This window comes from Gymnoscopelus braueri (genome assembly GCF_963280865.1).
Source record: "Gymnoscopelus braueri genome assembly, chromosome: 18".
Taxonomy (NCBI): domain Eukaryota; kingdom Metazoa; phylum Chordata; class Actinopteri; order Myctophiformes; family Myctophidae; genus Gymnoscopelus; species Gymnoscopelus braueri.
In genome coordinates this window covers 44257147-44269291 of record NC_137618.1, presented here as the reverse complement: position 1 = coordinate 44269291, position 12145 = coordinate 44257147, and the positions used below count along the sequence as shown (strand labels likewise).

The following is a 12145-nucleotide window of genomic DNA, read 5'->3' as shown; positions in this document are numbered from 1 at the left end:
TGTAATGTTGCTTGTAAATATTGGTAGTTTACGTATTGCAGTTATTTTCGGCTTGTTTCTAAGGTGTAGTTGTTTCCTAATGTTGTTTAAACCAGTGGTTCTCAAACCGTAGCACTTGCTATGCATAACATGTCTATAATGCATTATAATATGCTTATAACACTGTATAATTATAGTTATAAGAACTCATACATATTCTTAATGCTTTATAACAATAATCATAACTCATTATAAAGCATTCTATAATGACTTATAATGTAAAGTATAAATCCATTGTGATATGCATATAACACTGTATTATTACAGTTCTAAGTAATCATAAGTATAATGCAATCATAATATATTATAAACCATTTTATAATGACCCTTTCTATGCAATCCATGTTAATTCTCATAGTTTTAAGACATTATAATCATGGTATAATGCTTTATAATCACCTTATAATGCATTGTAATCACAGTGAAATCACACTATACTGTCATAAGTCACTATAAGTGGTCATGTGTTGCTTTAAAAGATTAAAGAGACAATTATAATAGTTGACCTTATAATTCATTATAGAATGCTTTATACTGTGTTATGATTATTGTTATAAAGCATTATGAGCATTAATGAGTTATTATAACTATAATTATACAGTGTTATAAGCAGATTATAATACATTATTAACTTAAGTAATGTATGTTTATAATGCATCATAGACATGGGATGCATAGCCATAACCACCACTAGCCTGTACACTCTCTTCTTTTGGACTTGTTTTCATAGACCCTTAGTTGCTTACTTCTCTCGCAAACTCTGGCAACTAGTGGTCCACTCCTCCTCATGAGCTCAGCTCTCTCTCTAGGGGTAGGAATGGAAGCCCGGCCCACACAACACAACAGCTGTGGAGTATTTGCACGGTGCTGATGGGTGGGACCTAGATCTGCAGCCATTGGTAGAGATGAAGAATGACATCTTCAGAGAGGAAGGGGGGGGGGGGGAATAATAACTCACATGTGGACTCGCCTTATAATGACAGCATGTTTACCACAAAAAAAAGCACGCACACACACACACACACACACACACACACACACACACACACACACACACACACACACACACACACACACACACACGATTAACCAACTGGACTGTGAGTTGAGTGACTGACTCCATTTGACCGGAGATCAGCTTGCAACGAGCGAGGCAAGCCCCCCCAGCCCCAGAGTCAAATATCATTTGCTTTGCAGAGAGAGTGAGAGAGAGAGAAAGAGAGAGAGGGAGGGAGAGAGAGAGAGTGCAGAAAGAGGGAAACTTGTTGCTGTCTGGTGCAGCTTTTTGGAGCCCTTGTTTGGTGAGTTTTTGCTCCTTTTTGTAAAGGCTCAAGTGTGTTATCTGTATGTGCAGCCAGCAGTGTGTTAGTGTGGCGGTTCAAAAGCCAGAGTGATTTTTTTTTTGGACTGGGGTGTTTTTTAAACGCAGTAGTAGTAATAATAATAACCGGTGTGGTGTGGCGAGGAATGAAACCGCTTGTCAATGCCTCCACTGTAAGGGGTTGCATGCATGCCGCCCCCCCCCCACACACACCCCCATACTAGAGGCTTTTTATAAACCTCTACTCTCTCTTCTCTCTGGCACTGCGGTGGTATTGTTTATTGGCTGGCCGTGGCATGGGGGCAGGAAATGTTTCAGCAGCATGGGTTTATTTTCTCAGATAGTCAGTGGTGGAAGAAGTACTCAGATATCTTACTTAAGTAAAAGTAGCAATACCACATATACAAAAATACTCTGTTACAAGTAAAAAGGCCTGTGTTTGAAATGTTACTTGAGTAAAAGTACAAAAGTATTGGCATCAAACTATACTTAAAGTACCAAAAGTAGAAGTACTAAAATGTTTGAAAATAGTAGATCTACAAAATAGTAGATCTACAAAATGTTTGAAAATAGTAGATCTACAAGCTCACAACGCGTCGCGTTGTGAGCTTGTAGATCGGCTATTTTCAAATAGCCTAGGTATAAAATAGGGCTAAAGTGGTTAATGTATGTTTCATAATATCATAATTTATATCTGAAAAGTAATAAATTAAGTTCAAATAATTGTAGTGGAGTAAAAGTACAATATTTGCCTCTGAGATGTAGTGGAGTAGAAGTAAAAGTATTGAAAATTGGAAATACTCAAGTAAAGTATAGATATCTCAAAATTGTACTTAAGTACAGTACTTGAGTAAATGTTATTAGTTACTTTCCACCACTGCAGACAGTCTTGACAAAATATGGGTTTTCAGCGACCCCCGGATCTAGGTTTGTTGTTACCATATCATCACATACAGAGCAGTGGTTCTTTAACTTTTATTTTTAATTTCAAGAACCCCCCCATAACTCTGAGAGTGTACAAATGGAACCAAAATGGACTGAACCAGAATACTTTTATCGCTCCTAGTATTGATGATCTCTTGTATAGGATTGTATGTCTTGATGAATTGAATACATAGGACCACAATGGAAACAACCCCTCATAGTTGTTTTGTGTTATCCTTTTAGCATTATGGTATAACTGTACCACACTGTACTATTTTTTGCAAACCGTTAATAACGTATTCAATGAATCTATAAGAGTTACAGACCTGGCATCTGTACACAGTCAGAGTTACAGGCTCTATTTGGGACCCCCTAAAATGAACCCTGAGGGTCCTTGGACCTCACTTTTGTGAACCACTGACACATAGAGAACAAGGCAATTCCAAATCTCTGACAAATCCAGTGGTGATGTGCAACATTTGACCAGGATACTTTGACTCGAGTACTTGGGGTTGAGGGTTGAGTACAGTGTCCACCACCACTGCACAGAGAGCCAGGCCAATCCAATGCTATTTGACTGATGATCACATATCACATGCCTTTCCGCTGTGATATGAGCACACAGTGAGCTTTGTTAACCATATGGAGCAGTATGCTGCCTCGCATTATTAACCACTTAACCCATTCAATCTACAAATGTCTTCTAAATCCTAATAGGTTTCTGAAAAATGTGTTGATGTAAAATTGTACTTAAGTACAGTACTTGATTAAATGTACGTAGTAACTTTACACCACTGCTCAAGACAAGTACAGTACTTGAATAAAAGTACGTATGTGCTCCACAACTGTACGTCTGTGAAGGACATCTGCCCAGTGAAAGGCTTTGTTCCAGATTCCTAGGACCTCACATGTAGACATGCAACCAATGAGTGAGAACGTTTAGGATTTAGCAGTTTGTGGCTGTGGCACTTTATACAGCATTACTGTGGCACTTTATACAGCATTACTGTGGCACTTTATACAGCATTACTGTGGCCAGTGGTGGAAGTTGTTTTTCTTTTCTTTTTTTTACCACAATCTAGAAATACTCAGTTGCAAGTAAAAGGCCTGTATTCAAAGTTTTAAACATTTTTACTTGCATCAAAATATACTTTACCCATTAAGACCGGGAACGCATCTGTGTGTCATTTTTAGGTTTCTTTGGGCTATAAAAAAATAGCAGATATACAAGCTCATAGCACGGCACCGAGTGCCGTGCTATGAGCTTGTAGATCTGCTATTTTTTTGAAAAATCATGGAAAATTTGTGCAAATCTTTTAATATGTTTTTTTAAGCGAACATTTTTAAGTCTGTTACAACTTCTGGGGGTCCCTGGAACAAAATATTTTGAGATGGGGGTCCATGGCCAGATATGTATTTTAAAAAAACTGTTATGATTTAGAAGAAATTTTGTAGAATCCCCAGAAGCAAATATTTGAGTTACAAATGTTTGCTTTAAAAAAATTAATATATTCAAAGATTTGCACAAACGATTTTTTTTTCAAAAATAGCAGATCTACAAGCACACTACGAATAGCCGAAGTATAAAATAGCCGAAGTATAAAAGAGGGCTTAAAGGGATACTTCACTTTCACATAAAATAAACATTTAAAAAATATAGTAAAAATAAATGAAAAAAGTAATGGAAAAATCACGGCCCCCTCACGCATTAGAGTGTCCTACTAATGTGTGAGGGGGCCTTTATTTTGCCATAACTTCTTTCATTTTTTTTTAATATTTATTTTTAATGTTTATTTTATGTGAAAGTGAAGTATCCCTTTAAGTGTTTAATGTATTTGTAATCTAAGAGTGAAAAGTGAGTAAAACGTACAGTATTTGCTAGATGTAGTGGAGTAGAAGTATAATTATAAAAACATTTAAATACTCAAGTGAAGTACCTCAAAATTGTACTAAAGTAACAGTATACTTACTACTTGAGTAAATGTGCTTAGTTACTTTCCACCACTGACTGTGGCTCGTACGCCAGCATGACTGGGATGCCTGAAACTCCAGTGAAATGATCAGCCATCCACAACATGATAAGCTTCATACTGACTCCAGTGAAATGATCAGACATCAACAGCATGATAAGCTTCATACTGACTCCAGTGAAATGATCAGACATCAACAACATGATAAGCTTCATACTGACTCCAGTGAAATGATCAGCTATCCATAACATGATAAGCTTCATACTGACTCCAGTGAAATGATCAGCCATCAACAACATAACAAGCTTCGGCTGTCACAAGTATAACATTTAAGTTACGATTAACAATGTAATTGTGTCTTTGGCATTGAACATTGGAACATTTAAATACAAATTAAATTTCTGATTGGCCTTTTAGTCTTTTAGTCAAAATTGCACAGAACATATATGACGAATAACTGAAATATATAAAGAAATGAAAACTTTAACATTTTATGCTTATATTTTTTTTAAATAGGGGATATAGCTGATCTACAAACTTACAATGTGTCACGTGTTGTAAGCTTGTAGATCAGCTATTTTTGGAAAAATAATGAAAATGTTTCAACATGGAAACGAATATGACGATTTTAAAATATAGCTTTTATCTCAAATAATTGCGATTAGGCGATTATGACAGGTCCTTGTGACAGGCCTAGCTTCATACTGACTGCTGGTTCAGCTCAAATACATCATAACAAAGAATGAGGTCATAATGGCACCGTAATTGTTGTGGCTGTCAGCTGCCAAAAAGCGGTTACTTTTTCATGGAAAAAGGAACCTGTGTTCCAATGGATGTAGTTATATGATTCACTCACACGCTCTTGTTAATGCTTGTCATTGGTTCAATATCCTATGAAACCCACAGACACACTTGACCACTTTCACTTAACCGATTTACAAGCTCACAATGCGGCTCTTCGTGACGCGTTGAGCTTTTAGATAGGTTATTTTTTGTTGTTTTATGTGACACTGTAGTATGATGAAGTTGGGCATTGATACAAAAGACACAAAACGTTGAAATATGGAGATATGGAGATGTGTGGAGTTTGCATGTTCTCCCCGTGTCTCCTAGGGTAGGTACCCTCACAAAAACATGCAGTAATCCTGGTCACTATACTGCCTCCCCCTGGTCAGCCGGGGCGTCTGATGGAGGGGAAAGGAACTGGTTGGAATAACGTGTTCCTTCCACGCGCTACGTCCAACCAGGAAAACTCTCCCCTGTCAGGTGACAAGAAGGTCAGTTGGCTCTCATGCATTGAAGGAGGCATGAGCTCGGCCCTGGCCTCCCTAGGTTGGCAGAGGGAAGGTAGTGCCCAGGATTACATAGACAATTGGCACTGGGTGTAAAAAATAGGGGTTACAAAATCGTGGGATAAAAATTTAAGTAAGAAAAATATATATGGAGATACAAGGTTTCTGCCCGACAACAACCATATTGTTCATTGTGTGATGACAAAGCCTTGTCAGTCAGTCACGGTACAGCTGAAGACCTCAGCATGACAGAAGTTCTATACTGTAGTAGTACATCAATGAATGAATACATCGTCTCTACTGTTTTCAGGATTCAAATTCAAAAGTAGCAGATCTTTGCGCCACACTTTGAGCTTGAAAATCGTCTACTTTTGTGACGCTGTGGTATGATCAAGTAGGTTGTTAATTTACAAAAAAACACAACAAAATTAATGAGATGAGAGGTTTCTGCCCGATAGCAATCATATGGAGATATAGGTTTCTGCCGACAGTGATGAAATCCTTCAAAATGTAAGGTGTTAAAAGACAAATGGACAAACGTTTAAATCTTGACACGCAGCACAAATGACAACAGCATGTGTTCCACGGATGAAAAAGTCTAATAAGGCGTGGCCTTTTCCAGTCTTTAGTTATCGATTTATTTATGCTGCTGTGTGCAAGAAGGTGAAAGAAGCTGCACGCTACACTATGTACTGTTCAGTAGGGCTGCAACTATTGATTGCTTTTGCCTCCACCAGGCCGGCTGGCCGATGGCCGGAGAGTTGAGACAATGTTTCCGTCCGCCCGCCCGTCGATCCGTCCGCCCGTCCGTCTGTTCGACCGTAAACAGCTAAACCCCGGCGCTGTTGGGCTGATCCCTTGCGGCAGGGGTCTTCAACGTTTTTCACCCCAAGGACCCCCTAGCCGCTAGCGGATAGAGAGATGAAGCAGGGACCCCTCACTACATACTGTATACATTTTTCATAGACCAAGACCAAACCTCTGTGCCGAAAATAGCTCACAACGCTGCGAGGCGTTGTGAGCTTGTAGATCGGCTATTTTCGGCTTCAGCTAGTTCTCTTCAGAATAGGGATAATAGGGTTCAAGTGGTTAATAAAGAAATCCTATCGCACAAAGACACAGACACCCTGTAGGAGCTTTGAGGACCCCCTAGGGGTCCCGGACCCCCTGTTGAAGACCCGTGCCCTACCGGTCCATTTGGTTCTATTTGTACACTCTCAGAGTTGTGTGGGTTCTTGGAATTAAGATGTTTGAGAACCACTGGCTCAATTAACGCCTCACTTAGGCATTCCTTTATCAGGCTCCACAAGCTGTAATGTAACCAAGTTGTTGATTCAGCTACAGTCTGTGAGCACAATACTGAAGTGTAGACACAATCTGGCAACATAAAATTACAAGTATAGTGATAAAACAATGTTTAATTACAGACACAAACCCTGTTCTAGATGCCATGCCGTGCCAACAAAAAACCTTTTTGTGCTATAAGAGGTAGTCTACTGACTGAATGATAAAAACGTCAACAACAGCTACAGTAGTTAGTGCTGTCACAATCATGACATTTTATACGTGATGATTAATAGAGTACAGAAGTCCTGACGTCACTCGTTCATCCCCTGGTTCGTAAAGTAATTTCTCTATGGAGAATAACATTGGGTCATCTTAGAATCGTCTCATATAAGAATTGTGGTCCAAAAATAAACAAACTGTCCCGGCGATATTGTCAGGGAGGAGGTTCTGTATCGTTTATGATAGTCAGTCACTTATATTTGATACAGTCTGTTTCTGGCGAAAATGTAACTAATTCGGCGGAAGTAACATTATCGTTTTCTCACCGTCAGTTGATGCTTCATGTCCATAAGAGTAAAACCGCCGGGATCATTTGTTTATTTTTGGAACACAGTTCTTATTTGACATTTGATATTAAAGACGTCTATGGGAATTCAGAACGGGGCTGGAAAACCGCGAACCAGGTAGGATGTGTAAATTACGGCAGACTTCGGTGCTCTATTGTCACACAAATAATGATTCATTATTTAAGTAATTGTTGTCCACTTAACTTGTTGTGTTGTTTTGTAAATTAACGCCCTACTTGATCATACCACAGCGTCACACAAAAGTAGCAGATCCACAAGCTTTAGCTATTTTTGAATTTGAATCGTGAAAAGTAACAGTTTTGGACATATGTCCAAAACTGTGGTTTCCACCCGCCAGAGACGATAATGACTAATATCGTTGAGATGCGATGCGTTTGTAAGCCGCACATTTTTTTTGATGTACATGTATGATACGCAAAATGCAATAATTCAAAATGATTATCGATTATATAAAATACTTGCGATTAGGCCATTATGTACAGTATTAATTGTGACAGGCCTAACATTAGTTCCAGAAGCAGGCCGTGCTGGGCCTGGCTGTGAGCAGAGTTTGGTGAGAGTGTGATTGTGTTCAGCTCCCCCATGCACACTCCATATCTAACGGTTTGACCCTGATAAGACAGCCCCCTGCCTTTCCTCAAAGCCCCACTTCCTCCGTTTGTGGGAAAGCTGTTGGGTCAGCCTGCAACGGACCGTTGCTGTCGGGCAGAAAAGAAACCTCTTATCTCCATATTCTAACGCTTTGTGTTTTTTTCTGTTTTTAATGCCCAGGCTTGTAGATCTGCTACTTTTGCTGTTTTTGAATTTGTATCCTGAAAAGTTTTTGGACATATGAGGTCTCCACCCGACAGAGACGAGATACTAACAGACTCTGGTGGGGAAAGTAACTGATTACATAACTCAAATACTGTATTTAACCACTTGAACCCCCAGCATTCATAGATGTTCTGAGGGCCGTGGCTAAAATAGCAGATCTACATGCTCTTTGGAAAAGTCTTTGAAAAATGTGGATATAAGAAAAACAAAAAACTATTAACTACACAACTTGGGGATATACCCTGGCCCAAAATATGTTCAGATGCCAAATTCATTTGTGGGTCCTTTGCATGAACACATGTATGAATCACTGGTGTGAAGAAGTCACCATCAGGCTTAGAATGGCTTTGTCTGTCCTTCATGCATACAGTACGCATACAATCATAATAATTTCAATTAAATCATTAAAACATGAGGGGGTTGGGGCGGGGTGGGGGGGGCGTAATAATTCGCTTGTACTGTAATTTTACTCTTCTTACAGCATGAAAAGTACAATAATTGTAAAATTGAAAAGGCAAATTAGCCTACTCCTTCACATTTTCCAAAAAGCTTCTTTTAACCTTTAACATTTTTCAAACTTTTCCGACTTCATTTCAAGTTAAGTATTATCACGGTCGTACAGACATAAGCTGTAGAACCATAGTTTATTTGAACATAATGGTCAACTTAACAACCCAAGTACACTGGGAAAAAAAATACTTTGGACAGAGTTTTTGTAGACTTTCAGAGTTAAATGAACACTCTGTATATGTGGCTCTGCAGAGCTTAGTTCTAATGTAGTCTATTGTGTCCAGTGAAGTGAGTGAAGGGGGAATTAAGCGATGTTTAAACGGCCCTATCCTGTCATTTCCTTTCCCACACAAACGTGTAACCAGAGAGCTTTCCAACACCTCCTCTAGGAAATCCCTTAACCCTTATCAATCCGGGAAAAAGCATCTGTGTCATTTTATACCTAGCTTTGCTACAGTATTAAAATGTGCAAATATACAAGCGCAGGACTTCGTGTGGCATTATGAGCTTGTAGATCTGCTATTGTTTTTTTGTTTTTTCATGGTGAAAATTTTTGCAAAGACTTTAGAATATTAAAGTGAAAATGTTTTACTCAAATCTTTGCTTCTGGGGGGTCCCTGGAACAAAATGATTTCAGATGGGGTCGGCTGAAAAAATACATATCATTTATGTCCTTGATATGAAAAAGTTTGAGCACCGCTGATATATAGCAGTATAAGTTTTTTCAGAAAACTGTTAGGATTTAGAATACATTTTGTAGAATCGGCCTCACAGGTCTTAATGTGTTAACTCTGTGTCTCTCTCTCTTTCTCTCTCTCTCTCTCCCCAGCTGTCCCCCTCAATCTCCTCCCTGGACGTTCTGGTAGACTGGTGATTGGCATGGAGATCTCTTCGGTTTCGTCGCTCCTAGGCCAGACCCAGACGGGAACGGAAGCCCCCAAACAGCCAACGCCGACCAGTGAGTACTGTCATCCTCCCAACCCGCCACCAACCCATCTCAACACCACACACTATAGCAGTGGATGTTACTCAAATCTTTTTTTTTTTTTTTGCCAGGGAAAAAATGCAAAATTATACACTTTCAAGATTTTTCAAAAAAGATACACACTCTGTCAGCTTGTATATCTGCTATTTTTTAATAACAAACATGTAATGGATGAAGTGGTTAAAAAGATTTTGACGCTGTATTACACTGTAACTACTTTAGCTGGGGACCCCCTGGTACCGTCCGCAACACAGAGAACTTTACGTCACCTTCTGTCAAAGCTAATGAATGGCTGTCAATACCAAGCACTATAACTATACATCTATAAATGTCAGCTTGTAGGCTATTTCTTGCATATTTTGAAAATGGTTTGAAAAATGTCTCATATCGTCTGTCGGGTGAAAACCTCATATGTCCAAAAATTTTACTTTTCAGGATTAAAATTCAAAAACGGCAAAAATAGCAGATCTACAAGCTCAAAAAGCGTTTAGATCTTGCAGATCTGGTGCTTTTGATGGTTTTGTGTGGCGCTGTAGTGTGATCAAGTAGGGCGTTAATTCACGAAATAACACAGAAAGTTGTAGATAGGAGGTTTCTGCCCCGATAGCGCGATATAAAACATGCCCGAAAAGTAGGGGTCGTCCAGGTTAAAAGTGTCTATGGGATCCTGAGTCCTCAGACAGGGGGAAATGAACAGCAAGCAGTCTCATCCCAGATCACCACCTTTCTTTCTTTCTTTTTTTACTCAGCAGTCTAGCTCTGGCTGCATTATATGGTTGTCTGTATTTATTTATTTATTTTTCTGTCATTCTTTTCCTGTGGCTGGCTTGTGAATGGGGAGCCATTGAGTGGCCAAGCGACGACATACATTTGCATTTTTTCCCTGGCAAAAAAAAATAACACACACCCGGTGACAGCAGGAGTGTGCTTTTCTGTAGCGCTGCTGTGTGACTTCTCCTGGGGCGGGGTGCACTACACTGCTGTTCATTTAACCCTTTCAATCCGGGAACGCATCTGTGTCATTTTAAGATTTCTTTGGCTTTTCAAAAGTAGCAGATATACGCGCTATGTATGAGCTTGTAGATCTGCTATTTTTGCTTCCGGGGAGTCCCTGGAACAACATTTTTAGATGGGTGCGGCCAAATATACATATAATTCTGGGCGTGCTTGACATGGAAAAGTTGGAGCACCACTGATATAGCAGCATACTGTTAGGATTTAGAAAACATTTTATATATATGTATTTGGCCGCGGACCCCCTCCATCTCAAAATATGTTGTTCCAGGGACCCCCCAGAAGCAAAGATTTGAGTTACATATGTTCGCTTAAAAATATATATATTCAAAGATTTGCAAAAATGTACAAGATTTTTCAAAAAATTGCAGATCTACAAGCTCGTAGCGTGGCACTCGGTGCCGCGCTATGGCTCATAGCGTGGCACTCGGCGCTCATAGCGTGGCACTTGGTGCCACGCTATGAGCGCCGAGCTTGTATCTGCTATTTTTGAATAGCCAAAGGAATCAAAGGAATCAAAAAATGTACACGGATGCGTTCCCGGCCTTAATGGATTAAATAAAGAGAAGCTGGGATTGTCACAGGAAGTTGAAGCGAATACAAGTGAACAAAAAAAGGCACAGGAGACGGAGGCACTTTACTGCCGGCTGCGAAATGAGACGTCACCTCTGTTTGAGTTGTTGGAAATAGACTCCCAAGCCCCCCTAATTGCACTAACCCAAAAAAAAGAAGCAAAAGCGAGAAGAAAAAAATAAAAATATAGATACAGTATGTTTGTGTCTCCGCACAACACGTCCTAGAGAGACTCACAAATCACTTTTTCCCCCCTTTTTTCTTTAAGACAAGACATGGTATGCTTTGCATTGTATGTGTTAGAGAGTGCAAACAGTAGTAAAGTACATTTACTCAAGTACTGTTCTTAAAGTGGCACTATGCAACTTTCTTTTAATGAATGAAATGTCATTTTGTCCACTCTGTATGGTAGAGTATGTTGATACAATATAACTTATACAATTGGGGTGGTTGTATTTTGAGACATTCTATTGAGACATTTAGATCATGTCAAAGGTCATGTCTCACCTAGACACAGGAGCTGACACGAATTTTGTCCTGATGGTCAAGATTCAATTTATCCCCTGAGCAAGCAGGCAGGCTCTATTAGCTCAATGGTGAAAATGTCAGCGCTTGCGCAGGAAACCAGGTTTGAACCCGGGGTAGCAGAGGAAAGTTACAGCTTTAAAGAGGTGGTGCCATGTTTTTGCACTTTTTCAGTTTTTCATGTGTCTATGAGGTTGATAGAACTTCATTAAGCCCCCCGGTGGTGTTTTTATGGTGTTTTATGTCTTCTCTGACTATTTGGAGTTTCTTCCTGGAGGCTGAAACCTTGAGGGTCAAACGTG

The 12145-nt window shown here is 39.5% G+C and overlaps 1 protein-coding gene across 1 annotated transcript in view; it reads left to right on the top strand.

The window, feature by feature from the left end:
• The first annotated feature begins 1124 nt into the window (after positions 1-1124).
• LOC308073757 (glycophorin-C-like) overlaps positions 1125-12145 on the top strand; it is a 56221-nt gene continuing 45200 nt past the window's right edge. The window contains exons 1-2 of the mRNA XM_080412870.1: positions 1125-1340; positions 9576-9704. Of these exons, the coding sequence (XP_080268996.1) occupies positions 9626-9704 (79 nt within the window). The 5' untranslated portion in view covers positions 1125-1340; positions 9576-9625. The remainder of the gene's footprint in view (positions 1341-9575; positions 9705-12145) is intronic.